A 19,661-nucleotide genomic window follows, 5' to 3' on the forward strand; every position below is an offset into this window, starting at 1 on the left:
TATATAAAATATAACATTTAAATTAAAACCTACCCATGAAGTGGCTAAAACTGTTCTCGGAAGCAAGATAATGTTACGGCATCAGCCTGAAAGTGACTTTCCTACTAACTCAGTAAATGGGAATGCCATTTGATCTCTTGGGTGTCAATTCTCTCTAAAAACAAAGGGATGCATTGAGACTAGATGATATCCTTTCTTTTTCTAATTTGTATTATTCTAACTGCTATATTTATATCAATTAAGACATTATGAGCTTATTTTCTAATGTAAATATAACACATATTTTACAGAAAATTATCTACAAAATTTATTCTTTCACTATCCATATATTTACATTGAATCTGAATTTTCCTACATAGTTCATGAATTTTCTAGACCACTAGAATGTGGTTTATTAATAATTGTTGAGGGCTAAATAATATAATGCTGTTCTGAAAATGCTAAGCCTGCTTTTACAGGCTCAGAATGCAAACAAGCTTTGGTCCAATCTGGCTGAGCAGTCAGTTGCTGTCAAATGTATAATTGTTCTATATTTTGGATCATTTTGTATTGGGGTTGAGGGGGGAAATTGCCTATAAAGAATATATATATATATATTCAAATTTCTGAAATAAATTTTAGATTAATTTTTCAACTGTAAATAATGTACATTTAATTTCACAGGGAAAATTGTTTTCTGCAAATTTTCTAGTATAGAAAAGAAATTTTTGTAGATCAAAAAATTATGTTTAGAGTCTAATGTATGTTTTCATATTACAGAGTAAATTTGTATTTAAACAAAAATTTTAATTTTGGAATCCTAAACTTTTTGTATCTTTAATTGGTTTATTATTAAATAAATCATGTAAAATTCTCTGTATATTTTTGAATTTATATTATTTTGAGTATAGTATACAGAAAACACTGAAAGTATATCTGGTGTTATTAAGTGATTATATAATAAGCTTCATGAGTGAGATTAGAATTACAGAGTTTCACTCAGGTATAAGAAAAGATGAAATCATGCAATTTGTTTTGTAGGTAGGCCTGGAGGGGATCATGCTGAGTGAAGTTAGAAGGAGAGAGACATATACAGAATATCCCTCATATCTGGGATATAAAGAAATATACAGAGACATGCTTAGGGCAATAGAAGCTGACAGCTGGTCTATAAAGAAGCATAGGATGGCACTGCAGGAGAGAATGGGAGGGTGGACATTGGAAAAATGGTCTCAAAGGGCAGCTGGCACTGGTGGAAAGTGTGTGTTTTTGGAATATTATGCATGAAACCATGCCATTATCAATATTATAATAGTGCCTTAAATATTTTTCAGAATTTCATCTTCTGTTTTTCTTTTTTTTGTTTGTTTTTAAAATTTAGACAAATGCTTTATTTGTCGAAGCTCAGGTTCAATCCCGAGTACTGCAAGGATCTCCCAGCACTCCTGGGCCCCATTACAATAACAAGATGGGAGTAGCACCTGAAATCACTTGCTATAACCAAAAGCAAAACAAAAAAACTTGGAAAACACAGATACACAAAAATATAAACAAAAATCTTGGGTCAGAAGATGCCTTGCCTATGGTTAACCCTATTTCAGTCCTCGGCACTACATGGTCCTCCCAAGTACCAATGGTAATGACCCAAACCCTTCAAAAAATAAATAAATAAAAATAAAAATTAATTTAAAATGTAATCCAATACTTTCTCCACCTTCCTCCATTCTTGGGGGCCAAACCCAGCAGTGTCAGAAGCTATTTCCGGATCTATGGTTGGAGGTCTCTCCCAGCATAGGGAGCCAGACCTAACCAAGAAAGGCCTCACCATTCCTCTAACAGGGGTCTCAAACTCAATTTACCTGTGGGCCGCAGGAGGCAAAGTCGGGGTGATCCTTGAGTGCAAAGTCAGTAGTAAGCCTTGAACATTGGGGAATGTGACTCAAACAACTAAAACAAACAAAACAAAGATTCCTCTAGGGCAGAGCCACAAAATGTTGTAAGAGGGCCGTTTGCGGCCCACGGGCTATGAGTTTGAGACTTTAATTAATTTTATATAAAAACACACTTTCTATTGGGCAAGTTTTTGTAGTTTTTTCTTTTTCTTTTTTTTTTTTTCAGGCCACACCCGTTTGATGCTCAGGGGTTACTCCTGGCTAAGTGCTCAGAAATTGCCCCTGGCTTGGGACCATATGGGACGCCGGGTGATCGAACCGTGGTCCTTCCTTGGCTAGCGCTTGCAAGGCAGACACCTTACCTCTAGCGCCACCTCGAGGGCCCCAAGTTTTTGTAGTTTTTTGTGTTTTTTTTTGTTTGTTTTGTTTTGGTTTTTGGGTCACACCCGGCGGTGCTCAGGGGTTATTCCTGGCTCCATGCTCAGAAATTGCTCCTGGCAGGCACGGGGGACCATATGGGACACCGGGATTTGAACTGATGACCTTCTGCATGAAAGGCAAACGCCTTACCTCCATGCTATCTCTCCGGCCCCGTTTTTGTAGTTTTTTAATGCACTTGTAAGTAATGTAAGTGAATGTATATCTTTGTGTGTGTGTGTGTGTGTGTGTGTGTGTGTGTTGCTGGGGATTGAACCTAAAGCTTCTCACATGTAGGGCCAATGAGCCCTTTTTTTACTTAATGAGGTCTAACATTCTCTTGAACACATAAGTATTGTTTTTTAATTGTTACTTATTCAGGGGTGTTTGGGCCACACCTAGCAATACTCAAAGGTTTCTCCTGTCTCTGTTTCCATAAATTACTCCTGATGGTGCTTAAGGATGCTAGGGTTTGAACCCAGGTTGGTCACCTGCAAGGTAAGCACTTTACCTATGATACTATTTGGTTCTGCCCATACATTTTTTTGTTTGTTTGTCTTCTGGTCCACCCCCAGCGGTGCTCAGGAGTTACTCCTGGCTTTGCACTAAGAAATAGTCCCTGGAAGTCTAGGGGGACCATATGGGATGCCAGGGATCAAACCCAGGTCTGTGTGCAAGGCAACTGTGCTATCACTCCAGCCCTGCCCATACATTTTAAAGAAGCTCTTATTCACGGTTTCTGGAATGTCACATACAATTACCATAACACTATTGTTCAAAAGATAAAATAAGCCTAAATTTTGAATCATAAATTTTTAAAGCTTAATAAAATGAAATCTTGATTAAAACTATCAGTTACTAAGATCTCTAGCTTTCTTTTCCCTACTTTTCATGTTTATTGCCATAGTTTTAATTTTTTTTTTTTTTGTATTTGAGCCACTTCTGGCTCTCTGTGCTCAGGTTTCATTCCTGGAGGTGCTCAGGGGCCATATGGGATATCGGTGATTGAACCATGTTGGCCATATGCAAGGCAAATGCCCTAACTGCTTTGTTACTGCTCTAGTCCTATGTTTTAATTCTTTTTTTTTTTTTTTTTTTGGTTTTTGGGTCACACCTGGCAGTGCTCAGGGGTTATTCCTGGCTCCAGGCTCAGAAATTGCTCCTGGCAGGCACAGGGGACCATATGGGGTGCCGGGATTCGAACCGATGACCTCCTGCATGAAAGGCAAACGCCTTACCTCCATGCTATCTCTCCGGCCCCCTATGTTTTAATTCTTAAGCTGTTTCTGTCTGGGTTTTTCTGTTTTGTCTTCGTGGTGCTAGCATTTGAACCCAGGTGTCATACATGCAAGGCAAATACTTTTTTTTAGGTCATATCCCTGGCCCTTGTATTTTGCTGTTTCTGACACAATTAATTTACTAAAATTTTGAGGCATTGTTCTTGGCTGTGTGAGAGTTATAAGTTCCTACCTTCAGGCTGCTATGATAGCATAGTGCATAGAACACTTGCCTTGAATGTGACCAATCCAATTTTTTCAATATTTGACATCCCATTTTTCCTGAGTACAGCCAGGAGTAAGCCCTGAGCACTACCAGGAATGGCCCAACATCCCCTACCTGCCCACACACAAATGTTCCTACCCTATTAGTTATATTTTGAAATCAACCATAGCCTCCTCAGAGACTTAGCATTCAAATTCCTCCAGCAAATGAGATTCTTAGGACATTTACTGCATAATAATTTTTGTTTTGTTTTTTGAGCCTCACCTGGTGGTGCTCTGAGACTATGTGGTGCTAGGATTGAAACCTGACCATCTTGCATGGAAAGCATGCTCTCAGTCATTAGAGCTAACTTTCTAGTCCCAAATTGAATATTAAGCCAGAGTGATAGCACAGCGGTAGGGCATTTGCCTTGCATGCAGACAACCTGGGATGGACCCATATGGTTCAGGAATGATTTCCGAGTGCAGAGCCAGGAGTAACCCCTAAGCGCTGCTGGGGTTGGCCCCAAAACAAAATACGCACTCAAACACACACACACACACACACACACACACACACACACACACACACACACACACACACACACACACTTTAAAGTACAAATTTCTGAAGCTGGAGTGGAGTGGTAGTGTTTTTGCCTTGCATTCAGTTGTCCCAGGTTTGATCCCTGGCACACCAGATAGGTCTCCCAGAGCACTGTCACATGTGCCCCCAAAAGCAAAAATTTTGGTCCCATTATTTACCTCCAGACTTTGTATCATGGGAAAGGTCTATAAGTTTGCATTTTTAATCAGTATCATGTGATTCTTGTTCTTCAAACTAGTCTCAGACAAGCCACTACAGATCTATAAGAACTTAGTAGAAATTCAGAATTTCAGACCCACTCAGATTCACATGTAAATTCAGGATTAAGAACTCCTTGTGGACCACGGCCACAAATGCAGTCACCATGATATGTGCATTTGAACAGCATCACAGACTCACTCTGTCTTCGAAAGAGATGTATAATGAATAGTGAAAAATCATTGGTTTACTGGCCCACAGCTGAGAACGGCAGTCTCAGGAGGGCAGACCAATGAATGCCACAGCAGCTGCATCCACCACCCACAATCATCACTTTGCCAATAGCCCAGCTTCACCCTCAACCATGTAGCTTTGCAGAGTTGACAAACTGACCAAAATTCCAGGTATGCCGTGTTTGGGCTGACATCGCCAAGACTGTTTTTGAGTTAGTACAGGCAACACACCCTCCCTGCCTTCTGCTACTTCCTGAAGGCCTGGCAGCCAAAATCATGCCCACAAAATTCTACAATCTTAGCCACATCTTGGAAATTCCTGGAGCATGAGGCTGATCTAAAAGTTTTTTTAGTATTGTCATTCCAATAGAAACACATCAATTTAGACATCAACAAGAATTTGAAGCCACCTAATGTTCAGAAACGAAATAAAAAATAGAAAATCAATCAGCAGCAAATTGGTTAGCCAGCTTTCTGACAATGATTTTATTCCTCACTGTAAGATACATTAACTTTCACAAAAAATTTATTGTGCTACTTAAAGAATTTTATTACAACTGCTTATCAAATGAGATACAATGTATTATTTCCTGCCTGCCTAGGAAGTGGGCATGGGAATGGGTGGAAATCTGGGGAAAATGGTGGAGGGAATTTTACACTGGTGATGTGATTGGACTTGGAACAAATGTATTATGAGCAACTATGTAATACATGATCTTTAAAGTAAGTTTTTTAAAACCCCAGGGTATTTTAATAAACACTTGCAAATACTGATCTAGCTAATTGCCCTTTTAAATCCCTTTAGTAGCTCAATATTGTTCTGAATTCACTCAAGTAAAATATAACGCTAGAAAGATAGTATAGCAGGTAGAACTCTTGCCTTGCATGCAGGGTTTGATCCCTGGCATCCCATATGGTCGCTGAGCACTATCCTTAGTGCATAGCCAGGAGTCACCCTTAGCATCATTCAGTGTGGCACCGCCCCTGCAAAGTATTGGGTAGAATATCAATCATAGCAAGACATAGTCTTTGAATTTATTAACCTAAAGCTTAATGAACATACCATTTAACCCTGAGCTACCCAAGAGGCTGCTCACAGTTGTAAGTAATGAGATAGTTCTCATCAACCATGAGAACCAAAGAAGAATTGTGGATCATTTTTGCTACAACCCATTCATGGAATTTGATTAAGAGAGCTTTGCCTCGTGTTCTGGTATTTTTCAAAAAATTATTCTAGTTTTCTCTCTCTCTCTCTCTTTCTCTCTCTCTCTCTTCTCTGTCTCTGTCTCCCCTCTCTGTCTCTCTCTGTTTCTCTGTGTCCATCTCTGTCTCTCTCCTCTCTCTCTCTCTCACCCCCCAGCCCCATTTGGGTACACAACTTCTGTGCTCAGGGCTACTGCCACATCTGTGGATTCTGTATTTGGAGGGTTGCTCCCAGCTGTGCAGTGAGGACTTTTAGTTCTGAGTTCCTAACAACAAAGTACACATATTACCCCCTTTGGGTATCTCTTATGGACCCACCTTTGATAATTTAAATCTGTGGTTTAGTCACATTTGACATTCATGTAAAATAATCATGCAATCTAGGTAATTTTTCTCCTAAAAAGTCCTTTTAGACTTGGAATGATTATTCTGAAGGTTGGAGTGCATGCTTTGAACACAGAAGCCCTATGTTTAATAACTGGCACCAAATGTTCACCAAGTACAGCATAGCATTAAACATGGCTCCCAAGCAAAATATCCCACTCCATCTTCTTGATTCTACCCTAGTCTAAGAAATCAATTATCTTTAATGAGAATATTGGTTGATTTATGAATTTTATTCTTGTGTGTGTTGGGGATTTGTGGTCACACAACCATGTCATGCTGAGGTTCAAACTCAAGAGCACCTACATTAAAAAAAAGCAAATGCTCAGCATTCTGAACTCTCTAGTCCTTCATCTGTCTATAACTAACTTCTACTATTTTGTTTTGGGGCCAAACCAGCAGTTAACTCTTCTATGGGTGATTTCTGGTAATGTACAAGAGACTGAGCCCTTACCTCTAGGCATGCAAAATCTATGTACACTCCAGCTCATTGAACTATCTCTTCAGCTTCAGATGGCAAGTTCAGTGAATTTCTGTAGACTTTATAGATCACTACAGCAGGAACTAACATTTTTAAAATTAGCCTCACAAAAAAGAAGGCCTCAAAAATGGGTAAAAACTCAGAATTGGGGCCCGGAGAGATAGCACAGTGGCTTTTGCCTCGCAAGCAGCCGATCCAAGTCCAAAGGTGGTTAGTTCGAGTCCCAGTGTCCCATATGGTCCCCGTGCCTGCCAGGAGCTATTTCTGAGCAGACAGCCAGGAGTAACCCCTGACCATCGCCAGGTGTGGCCCAAAAACAAACAAAAAAAACCAAAACCAAAACAAAACAAAAAACAAAAAAACCCAGAATTGTTCCTCTTCATAGAATCTGTAATAAAAGGTAAAAGATGTATACAATCTGACAACAAACCAGCATATGGATATTATTTTGAAATATTTTATTTAATTCATACTTTAAGTGAAGTAATGTGAGCTATGGAGTTACAAGTTGCTTAAGATTGAGTTGAGTTTGTCAGACAATGTATAGTACCCTTCACAGTGTACATTTCCCACCACCAATGTCCCCAGTTTACCTCCCACCCACCATCCCCCACCTGCCTCTATGGCAGATATTTTTCTTATCTTTCTTTTTCTTTTAGACACTGTAGTTTGCAGTCTTGCTATTGAAGAGGTATTATAAATATTACTTTATCTCCTTTCAGCACCCAGTTCTTGTCCAGAGGGATTATTTCCAACTATCATGGTCATAGTAATCCCTTCTCAGCCCTTACTGCACTTCCCTGCTATTTGTATCAAGTTTTGTACCAGGTTTACCTGGCCCTCATCGCTATTGTTCAGGATATTATCACAATACTATCTTTTTTTTAATAGCTCACAAATGAGTGCAATCATTCTATCCCTATCCCTCTAACTCATTACTTCAGCATAATGCTCTCCATATCTATCCATGCATAAACAAAATTCATAATTTCATTTTTCCTAACAGCTAAATAGTATTCTATTGTGTAGGTGTACCATAATATCTTTATCCACCCATCTGTTTTGGAGCACTCTGTTCTTTCCAGGTTCTAGCTATTGTAAAAAGTACTACAATGAACATAGGAGTGCAGGGGGCTTTTCTGAATTCTAATTTTGGGTCCATAGGGCATATTCCTAGGAGTGGTATTGCTGGATTATATGGAAGCCTAATTTCTAGTTTTTTGAGGAATGTCCATATTGTTTTCCAAAAAGGCTGGACCTGTAAACATTCCCAACAGCAGTGAATGAGAGTCCCTTTCTCCCCCACATCCATGCTGGCACTGTTGTTCTTATTCTTTTTTTTTTTTTTTTTGGGCCACACCCTGTGACGCTCAGGGGTTACTCCTGGCTATGCGCTCAGAAGTTGCTCCTGGCTTCTTGGGGGACCATATGGGACGCCAGGGGATCGAACCGCGGTCCGTCCTAGGCTAGCGCAGGCAAGGCAGGCACCTTACCTCCAGCGCCACCGCCCGGCCCCGTTCTTATTCTTTTTGATGTGTGCCAGTCTCTGTGGTGTGAGATGTTATCTCATTTTTGTTGTGATTTACATATCCCTGATGATTAATGTGGAACAATTTTTATATGCCTTCTGGCCATATTTTTTCTTCTTTAACAATGTTTCTATTGTTCATATTTTTTTCCTATTTTTGGATATGGTTAGATGTGGTTTTTTTTTTCCCTCTATCAGTGCCTTATATTTCTTAGATATTAACCCTTATCAGATGGATATTGTGTGAATTGTTTCTCCCATTCCATGGGCAGTCTTTGAATCCTAGTCATTGTTTCTTTTGAGGTGCAGAAGCTTCATAATTTAATTTAATCGTATTTATCTTTGCTTTTACTTGTTTGGTCAGTCAGTAGTGTTTCATCCCCAAAGATGCCTTTAGGATTCAATGTCATGGGAAGTTCTACCTGTGTTTTCCTCTATGTACTTCATGGTTTCAGGTCTGATATCAAGGTCTTTAACCCAATTTGACTTGACTTTTGTGCATGGTATTAAAAAGAGGTCTTAGTTCACTTTTTTACATATAGCTGACCAGTTTTTCCAACAGCACTTGTTGAAGAGGCTTTTCTTGCTACACTTCGTATTTCTGACCTTTTTATGAAAGGTGAATTAATCATATACCCGAGGGTCAGTCTCAGGATATTTAAGTCTAATCTATTGATCTGAGGGTCTATATTAGAGTATCATGCTGCTTTTGGTGCCAGAATGATAGCTCAGAGGGTAGGACTTTTGCCTTGCACACGACTGTCCCAGGTTTGATCCCAGCATCCCATATGATCTCCGAGCCTGTCAGGAGTGTTTTAAAAGAATATCATGCTGTTTTAATGACTACTGCTTTATAGTACAGTTTGAAATTAAGCAAAGTGATGCCTCCCATCTTCTTTATCCCAACTATTTCTTTATCAATTGATAGAGATTTATTATGCTATATGACTTTTAGGAGAGTTTGATCTATTTCCTTGAAAAATGTCATGGGTATTCTTATCCTTATTGATCACATCAAATCCCTACAATGCTTTGCTAACTATTGTCATTTTAATGATGTTAATCCTCCCAACCCACAAGCAGGAGATGTGTTTCCATTTCCTGTGTCCTCTTTTGTTTCTTAAATCAGTTAAACGAATACATAAATTTATGTTTTAACTCCATACTTTAGTTCCTTGTCTCCTGACGGTGAGTCCCATACTTTCCCTATCACCCTGGAACATGCTGGAAGATGTAAGAAAACCTCCATAGGATCCAAAGGTGCTATGGAAGAAAATGAGCCTTCTGGACACCGCCCTTTCTCCAGTACTTTGGGCCTAACAGGGTTTTCCTCTTGGGCTATTTACTAAGTCAGGCAGGAAGAGAAGGTGGGCCCAATGTAGCTATGGGGACGGGAACCAACACATCCGGATAGGAACGAAAAAACTATCGTCCTAGTAGTGTCTTCACGGACAAGACGATTTCCGGCCGGGCGGGGGCGGGGGGAAAGAATCCGGGTACCCACATCCTAGTAGTCTAGCAACATCCCACCTTCCGGAACTGCGCTTCCGGAAAAAGAACTCTTGGCCGGAAATACGTCACGGACCACAAAAGGCTTCAGTACCCGCGGTAGTCATGATGCAAACTGTGCAGAGCCCGGAGTTCCATGTGACTGGTGTCATACATACACACAAACGTCCCCCTAGTCCCGAAGGGCTAAGGGCGCGGCCTCAAGGAAGGATTTGGGGGATGCGGCCTTAGTCGGGGCGCAGGCGCAGTCAGTCCCCAGGGCGGGGAGGGGCGGGGCCGGCGCCTCGCGGTCCTCCACAGTCCCAGCTTGCCCCGCGCTCGCCCCTCGCGCCGCTCGCTGCGTGGCTGCTCGCTGGTACTTCCGGGCGGAAGCTCGGTCGGTGTTTCTCTAGAAGTTTCCCCCTAGGGCGGCCCCGGTGCTCAGCCGCAGCTACAGCAACTGCAGGTCCGGCTTGGGCACAGCTGGAAGGCAGGTCGAGGGATGGCCATGGCAGCTGCAGCAGGACCTGCCACAGCCCCCAGGTGCGTGTCGCCCTCCTCGCGCTCGTGTATCGACACCCGCCCCCTCCACTCCCCAACCCCTTTGCCTTGGTGAGGGGTCCCCCTTGCTCAAGGCGTTGTTGTCCTCGCAGGCTCTTCCGAAGCTTCTCGGACGCGCGCATCGACGAGGACCCGCAGGCGGCACTGGAGGTGAGCGACGGGCTCGGCGCCCTTCGCCCTGGGAACGCGGCCGCACGGGCTCTGCTGGCCGGCGGGGCCACGTCGCCTCCGCCCGGGATGGATGGATGGATGGATGATGGGCGATGGATGCACAGATGCATACCTCCCTGTCTGGCATCGCTGTCCTCGGTCTAACGGGACCCCCCTGGACCGCTGGCTCCAGCCTGGTAGTTTCTTAGAAAGTGTGTGTGTGTGTGTGTGTGTGTGTGTGTATGTGTGGTTTCTTAGAAAGTGTGTGTGACCATAACATTTTGTACCAAGAAACTGTGTGTGTGTGTCTTTCATGACATTTTTGACCAGGGTGTGTGTGTGTTTGTGTCTTTCATGACATTTTTGATCAGGGTGTGTGTGTTTGTTTTGACAGGCTTCAAGGGACCAGGGAGTGTTTGTGTACATTTTTTTTTTTACCAGGTTTGTGTGTGTTTGTGTGTGTATTTCATGACATTTTTGATCAGGGTGTATGTGTGTGTTTGTGTGTTTTGACAGGCTCCAAGGGACCAGGGACCAGGGTGTGTGTGTGTACATTTTTGACCAGGTTTGTGTGTATGTTTTCCATGACATTTTTGACCAGGAAATGAATTTCATTTGACAGTCGCTTTTGCCATTATATTTTGACCAGGAAACTGTGGGGTTGTGTGTGTGTGTGTGTGTGTGTGTGTGTGTGTGTGTTTCATGACATTTTTGACCTGGAGAAAGAGCTAAGGTAGGCTTGATAAATTTCATTTGACAGTCACTTTTGCCATTATATGTGTGTGTGTTTTCCATGACATTTTTGACCAGGAAACTGTGGTGTGTGTGTGTGTGTGTGTGTGTGTGTGTGTTATGACATTTGTTTGTGTCTGTGTTTCATGACATTTGTGTGTGTTTCATGACGTTTGTGTGTGTGTTTCATGACATTGTGTGTGTGTGTGTGTGTGTGTGTGTGTGTGTTTCGTGACATTTTTGACCAGGAGAAAGAGCAAAGGTAGGCTTGGTGAATTTCATTTGACAATCACGTTTGCCTACAATGTACTTTTGGTACATTATTGTGTACCAGGCACTGTGCTCTGGAACTTTGCTTGGAAGGAATGAACAAAATCCTTTTTCCGTGTGCTACCAAATATTTGCCGATGTATTCCAGTTGTTGATTACTTTTCTTACCTGTTTGTTCACCAGACATTTGTTTTCTTTTGGAATTGGCGGTGTACAAGTCATTGATCGCTGTGAATTCTAGTTTATTATATAACTCTAGTTTAAAACACCTTGTGGTGCTTGCAGGAAGACTGTAAAACACCAAGAAAGAAATAAAAGGGAAATAGTTAAATACTTAATTAGCAAGTTAAGATCCCATCATGCAGCAGGGCTGATCACAAAATTTGAACAGGTTTGCCTTGTGTTGAAAGTAATTTTTTTTTTTTTTTTTTGCCTGAGAGCAAGAGGACCTTTTCCCCTAGCTATGACTTCTGAGAAAGATTTGCAGTGTGGGTGGAAGTCTCCATGGAAATATGTTTTTGGTTAGTGTTTTGTTTTGGAACCACACCCTGGCAGATCTCAGGGCTGTGTTTAGATTAGAGCTCTGGAGATCATAAGAGGTGCTGGGAATTAAAACTGAGTCTGCCTAAGAAAATTTTAGAGTAAAAGGCATTGATTGAGGACAGAAATTCTGGTAAAAAAGAGCATTTAAGGTAGAAAGAAGAGCCAGGGCAGAAGTCCTGAGGTGGGAACAATATTAACTTTAATGAGGCTGGAGAGATAGTGTGGAGGTAAGGTTTGCCTTTCATGCAGAAGGACGGTGGTTCGAATCCCGGCATCCCATATGGTCCCCTGTGCCTGCCAGGGGCAATTTCTGAGCATGGAGCCAGGAGTAACCCCTGAGCGCTGCCGGGTATGACCCAAAAACCGGGAAAAAAATTAACTTTAATAAGTAACAGCTCAGGGATCATATTGGGTGCTAAGAATTGAACCTAGCATGTGGGTTAGCCACATGCATGTGGGTGAACCTTGCATTTTGGCTAGCCACATGCAAAGCCAATGTCCTACCCTCTGTACTATCACTCCAGCCCTTCTATATCTTGTTTTGCTAAATTTTTTTGTATAGAAATAGTAGAACTCAAGTCGACAACTAAGTTGAATCATGCAGATCAGGATTTTTAGAATGTGTTCTTTAGCAAGCCATCAATTTCTCAAAATATTTTTCTGACTTATCAGGTAATTCCTGTGCTCTCTTATCTCTTAGGATTTTTATTCTTGGATAATCATATAGGAGGGAGAGGGGAGAGGAGGAGGGAGTGGAGAAAAATGTCACAGAAGCAGGCAGGCTGGGGGTGGGGGCGGTGTGGTAGGCAAAGTGGGAACATTGATGATGGCAAGTGTTGCACTGGTGAAGAGTGGTGTACATTGTTTAACTGAAATCCAATCCTGAATAACTTTGTAACATTGGTATTTAAATAATGGAGCTAATTAAAATTTTTCTTTAGGACTTTTGACCTGGAGTGAAAACTCAAGGGCTGAGTACAGGCTTTGCATATGGGAGGCCAATGTTCAATAATACATAACATTGTCCTCTGGGCACTCCAGGAGTGATTCAAACTTCCAAGGCCCAAAAAGTTAGGCATTCCAGTGAAGTTGTGTATAAACTATACTGAGATTGTAGCAGAGTACAGGCTGGAATAGACAAAAAGTTTCACTTTCTTAGAGAAGAAAGTATAGGATTCATGGGATCATAGTGATAGCACAGGGATAAGACATTTACCTTGACCTGGATCAAACCCCCGCATCCCATATGGTCCCCTGAGCCTGCCAGAGCATTTTCTGAGTGCAGAGCCAAGGGTATCCCCTGAGTGCAGCTGGGTGTGGCCCCAAAACAAAACAAAGACAAAAATTATTGGATTCAGTCAAGAGGAGGGGGCAGACATATAATAATATTTATCATGTCTGATAAAAACAATCATATTAGGGAAATAACATGCCCAAAGACCCAGAGACTGAGCCTACTGCTTTTCAGTAGGAAGCTTTCAGGTGATTGAGAGGGTGGGATGTGACGCCTTGTGGATAAAGGACATCTAAACCAGGTCATTTAAACCAGGACATCTAAAATAATACTTAAAATCTTGAGGCCTTATATGAATACTTGTGAAGATCATGGACTCTGAGGTCAAACTAATTGGATCCAGTTCCTAGTTTCATAATTGTAGTCTCAGAAAATTTCCTATAGTACTCGGAATTTTATTTTTTCACTAGGAAAACGGGATCTATGGAAAAAATATTTTTTCTTTTCATAGAGAGAAGTAATTTTCAGAATGAAGTCTATGGAGTGTTTGTGCCTTTTTTGCTCTCTTGAGTACTAGCTACACTTTTTTTTTTTCCTAACTTAAATTTGTGTGTTGAGCCCAGTCCGGTTGGACTTTGGAATTCCTTTGGAATTACAGTTTCTTTTGCCTGAAATGTTTTCTCTTGACATGACTCTTGTATGGAAAGGCTTGCTACCTTAACTTTCAGTTGAAATGTCACCTCTAAAGCTCTATTCTTTCTTTAATCACTCTAATTCAGTCCCTTGTAAGTAAGGTTGAAAAGAGCAGGGATTTTGTGCATTTTACCACTGTGTAGTGGCCCAGCATGCATCGTCATTGAGATTTGTAAATGTTTGCTGCCAGAATTCTTGAAACAATGGTGTGCACTTGCATTTTACTGACAAGGCTGAGGAGAATAACTATATTGATAGGTTTATGTCAGTTTAGAAGTAACACAATTCTGGGTTCAGGCCATCAAGGTTGTTTTCTGTAGAAGTTTGGAATGCATAGTGTAATTTAAAGTTTGTGTGAGGGGTGGATAGAGATAGTATAGGGTATTAAGACTCTTACCTTGAATATAGCACACCCTGGTTTGATCCTCAGCACCACATAAAGTCCTGAGCATAGAGCCAGGAGCAGCCACTGGATGCCATTGATGTGTTGTTTTCCCCTCACCCCTATACACTCAACAATAAATGAAAAGTACTAACTGACTGGGATAGATTTGTTGATAGCATTATTAGCATAAATGTATGATATCATCTCTACATGATTGTGTGATTTAATTCAGTGGAGGTAGGGATTTAGAAAGGTATGAGATGGATTTTTCTTTATCTATAATTGAGCATTAACGGTTGCTAGAAGAAAAGTGGAATCAAGTTGAGATGTCCAGGACTAATCATATAATGATTTTCAGACAGTTGGCCACAACAGTTGCTTTTGTCCGTATCTCTGCAATAAAATTTTAAAAGCTCCAAAAACTTTAAGGACTTTCTTCTTCTTCTTCTTTTTTTTTTTTCTTTGGCGGCACTCGGGTTACTACTGGCTATCTGCTCAGAAATAGCTCCTGGCCCTTCTCCCTAGCCTGGGGAGTGCTGGGATACTTGGCAGGCCCCCAGCCATCCCCCTCTTGCTTTCCTGGACTCCAAGCCTTCCCTGGGCGCTGGTCCAGGTGGACTCTATAGGGGTCATCAGGCTTTTCTCCTTCCTCTCCCTACACTAATGGGAATGTGCTTTGAGGGGAGGACAGGCCGTTCTAGCACTGGTTTATGTTGGGACAGCCACTGGAAATATTTTCTCCTTTTTTCCTATTGATAGTATTGTATGCATATAGTGTATATATGCATAATATCCATCTTGTATTGTGACCTTGATACTGCCCTACAAAGCTCATTTCTAATCTTTTACTGACTCAGTCCCAACCCTTATTTTCCCCCATCTACCCATGTACGTGGAGCTCATGACATGAAGCTCACCACATAGAGTGATGAGTGCAGTTAGAGAAATAACTACACTGAAAACTATCATAACAATGTGAATGAATGAGGGAAATAGAAAGCCTGTCTCGTTTGTGTACAGGTGTGAATGAGGTGGGGAGGAGGGAAATCTGAGGAATTGGTGGTGGGAATCTTGCACTGGTGAAGGGGGTGTTCTTTACATGACTGTAATCATACAACTACAGTCATATTTGTAATCACGGTGTTTAAATAAAAATAATTAAAAAAAGAAAAATGAAAGAAATAGCTCCTGGCAGGCACGGGGGACCTTATGGGATGCCGGGATTCGAACCAACCAGCTTTGGTCCTGAATAGGCTGCTTGCAAGGCAAAGCGCTGTTCTCTCTCTCCGTCCCCGACCTTTTTTTATTTTTTAAATTTTATTGATTGGTTGATTGATGGTTTTTGGGCCACACCTGGTGGTGCTCAGGGGTTACTCTTGGCTCTGCACTCAGAAATTGCCCCTGGCCGGCTGGAGGACCATAAGGGATGTCGGGAATTGAAGGGTTCCCTCACAGGTTGGCCGCATGCAAAAGCAAATGCCCTATTGCTGTGCTGTCTCTCCAGCCCCTGGCTTTATTTTTCTAAGATTCAGGCCTTAAGAAAAATTAATACTTTGAGCAAAGTTTGTCTTCTAATTATCTGAATTATCAGATTACCACTTTCACCAAATTGGTAAAAATTTTCTTGTGCGTGCATTTTATTCACCAGATTACTTTCAAGAAACTTAAATTGCTTGAATTTAACATAATTTTTGTAAGTAATTGTTGAACACATTTACATAATTTTTGTATAGGTCCACACTCAGTAATAGCCTTTGCCATTGAGTTTAAATATTGACATTGAATACTTAGCATTTGTGGTACCATGCTTTAGTCCTTTTCTAGCTTCATAGCCAAAACTGTTGTCACAAAGCATTGCTTTCACTTCACTTTCCTTGTTATATTGTTTATTCTGAATAAACTGTTTTATGGGCTTACATTTTAATGTGTCAAATGTTTAGTTTGTGCTCAACTTTTTGCTAGTAATTTTTTGTGGGGAGTCAAATCACCATAGCAGGTCCTTTGCTGTGGAATGCATTGTTTGGGCGGGAGTCTCCCTTGGTGGTGCTTAGAGACCATATAGGGAGCAATTTAAACAGGGGTAGGGCATGCAAGTACTGGTCCCTTGTTTTAATCAACAAATGGTTATTATCAAGCTTATTAAAGGTATCAAGGATTATCAAAGGTAGGTAATTATCAAGTTTAGTAAACTAATTTATGAGAATCATTATCAGGTTTAAGCAAATGACATGCTTCTTGAAATATTATATTGTATATAGACCAGAAAATAAATGCAGTGTGTGATATTAATAGTGTTTTCTGCTTGCCTACATTTGCTCTCCTCACTAGTACAGCTCTCTCTCAGATCTTTACATACTGTTACTATCCAGGGTAGTAAAAGTTTCAATCTATGCTATATTAACAGTTGGTCTGGTAGTTGAGGTACATGAGGAACATGATCTGAGCTTTCTAGTGAATACTTCTTACCTTTGATAGTTTGCCTTTGATAGAAGAGGGTCAGGTAAGTCAAGCTGTGTATTTATGGATTCTGTTAACTTCCTTGACCTTAGATTTAATTTCTAGATTTTTGTTTTTTCTACTGGGCAGCCTTAGATTTTCTTAGCATATCAAATTCTATACTGAGTCTTTAAATTGGAAGGAGAAAAGTCTGTGATTGTCCATGTATAACAGCTAAACTCTTTGGAATAAATAAGGTGATAATAATGATCATTTATTGAGGTGCTACTATAGGCTAAGAATAAAAACTAAATGCTTTACACAAATAACAGTTGGTGAGCATTTGTGTTAAGAATGGAGGAGAGGGGCCGGAGAGATAGCACAGCGGCATTTGCCTTGCAAACAGCCAATCCAGGACCTAAGATGGTTGGTTCGAATCCTGGTGTCCCATATGGTCCCCCGTGCCTGCCAGGAGCTATTTCTGAGCAGACAGCCGGGGGTGGCCCAAAAAACAAAAACCAAAAACCAAAAAAAAAAAAAAAAAAAGAGGAGAAAGGGATATATGAATACTAAAAGTTTGAAACTCGAAGTTCTGGCATATTTCCTTTCATTTTCCTCCACTTGGCTTATGAGAATGAGTTTAATTTGATCAAAAAATCACTTAATTAAAATTAAATGACTTAATGCACATTTGCCGACACTTTATGTTTGTTTTTATAGGAGCTGACTAAGGCTTTGGAACAGAAACCAGATGATGATCAATATTATTGTCAAAGAGCTTATTGTTACATTCTTCTTGGAAAATACTGTGGTAACTTTTTTAAAAAAATTATATAATTTTCCCCTTTATGTTATTTACACTTTTAATCCTAAAGGTACTGTGAGCCAGAGATTTCTTTGACTGGAAAATTGTTCTTGGGTAGGGGAGATAGTTTGAAGGATTGGACCATATATTTTGCATATGGGAGAGCCAGGTTCAGTCCTTGGTATACTATAATTGCCTAACATATAGCTGAGAGTAAACCCTGATCACCATCAGATAAGGCCCTCAGGTCTGCACTCAGGAATTATTCCTGGCAGTGCTTGAGGGATCAGATTGGATCAAACTCAGGAGGGTTGCATGGCCTTCCCGTGTCCTATCATTTTGGCCCCCATATTTTAATTTTCCAATGTCACCTTTGTAATTAATTTAGATAAAGTGTAGGGAAGAAAAAATTACATATAAGAAGTCAAATTATGTAAGTGATTAATGAGACTATAAGATAAACTTTGTGATATAATGCTTTATATTGGCTCAGATTTAAGAAGAAACCTCAATATCAAGGTACAAGGTACAAGGTATTATTTATTTGAATTATATCTTAGGTTAATTTTTGCTAATATAAAACAGTTTGCTCATTCTCTAAGCTTGAAGTATTTAGATATAAGACTGAGTTTAAATGTTCTCTTAATATTTGTTAGGAATGATAACTGAATAAAAATACTTATGTTTTTTCATATGCAGATGCCATTATTGATGCAAAAAAATCTCTTGAACTTAATCCAAATAATGCCTCTGCTCTGCTGAGAAAAGGGTATGAATAACTACTGTTTGATTGTTGGGTCTGTACTATAGATAATAGGATTCTTTTTTTAATAGATAATAGGATTCTTTTAATAAAATTACTGTATTGTAAGCTTTATGTAAATAAGTGTTTTTGCATTTTATAGATAAGATGGGATTTAATTTGAAATATTTATTTTTTTGTGATGAAAGATCCATGAGTTAGTGTGTTAAAATAGAGAAGTTTTTCTTTTTTGAGCATTACTTAGTAGTGCTCAGGGGCTCTTTAGTTCTGTCAGTGCTCAGGTTGGTGGAGGTTGAAGGATCATGTGCAAAGAATTGAATCCTGGGCGCCTCTATGCATAGTAAGCTGTCAGCCATTGACTGATCTCACTGGCTTACTACTTTTTGACAATCTATTTTTTGCTATCTTACTCTATTGACAGATTACTCGTAATTTTTATCTAGAAAAGCTTTGTATTATCACCTCGTGTTGTGTACTTGATATTTGTTTTTAATTTGCTTATGCAGGATTTGTGAATACCATGAAAAAAACTATGCTGCTGCTCTAGAAACTTTCTCAGAAGGACAAAAATTAGATAGTAAGTATTAGGACTTTATATTAATAAGTTAATTAAGTTAATGCGTTGTTTCCATTTATTTTTTGTTTTTGAGCTGCAACCGGTGATGCTTAAGGATTGCTCTTGGTTCTCTGCTCAGGAATTAGCCCTTTCAGTGCTGGGGGAATTATAGGAGTTGCCAAGTTGGCTGTGTGCAGTTACTCTACCCATTGTACTATCACTACTGTCCTTAATCCGTTATTTCTCTGGATCTGAATGCCATCACTCAATTTTTTTACGTACAGCTTTAAGTTTTATTATAGAAACTCAACACCTCTTTTTTCTAACCTTAATGACATTTTGTGTTGATTGCCAAAGGTGAATTTAATTAAGTGATTAAATTGGCCTTTAACATTCAAATCACAGATAAAATTGATCATTTGAAGATTAAAGTATGAACACTCAGTGTTCTCGCTTTGGTGTGACTTATTTTTTAATGGAAAATTAAGTGTATTTCCTCATTTTCATGAGTATTTTTATTAAGATTGTTAAGATTGTTGAGATAGGAAATCTTTTTGGGTGGTGGTTCCCAGGGTTTACTACTGAGCTTCAGAAGTAGGAAATAAAAAGGGTTTTATTGGGGCTGGAGAGATAGCATGGAGG

At 40.1% G+C, this 19,661-nt stretch overlaps 1 protein-coding gene across 1 annotated transcript in view; it reads left to right on the plus strand.

The window, feature by feature from the left end:
- The first annotated feature begins 10,289 nt into the window (after positions 1-10,289).
- The window catches only part of SUGT1 (SGT1 homolog, MIS12 kinetochore complex assembly cochaperone), a 42,593-nt gene continuing 33,221 nt past the window's right edge, over positions 10,290-19,661 (plus strand). Inside the window, exons 1-5 of the mRNA XM_049778822.1 lie at positions 10,290-10,434; positions 10,545-10,602; positions 17,616-17,706; positions 18,400-18,469; positions 18,970-19,040. Of these exons, the coding sequence (XP_049634779.1) occupies positions 10,394-10,434; positions 10,545-10,602; positions 17,616-17,706; positions 18,400-18,469; positions 18,970-19,040 (331 nt within the window). The 5' untranslated portion in view covers positions 10,290-10,393. The remainder of the gene's footprint in view (positions 10,435-10,544; positions 10,603-17,615; positions 17,707-18,399; positions 18,470-18,969; positions 19,041-19,661) is intronic.

Source organism: Suncus etruscus, chromosome 8 (genome assembly GCF_024139225.1).
Source record: "Suncus etruscus isolate mSunEtr1 chromosome 8, mSunEtr1.pri.cur, whole genome shotgun sequence".
In the NCBI taxonomy this organism is placed as follows: Eukaryota; Metazoa; Chordata; class Mammalia; order Eulipotyphla; family Soricidae; genus Suncus; species Suncus etruscus.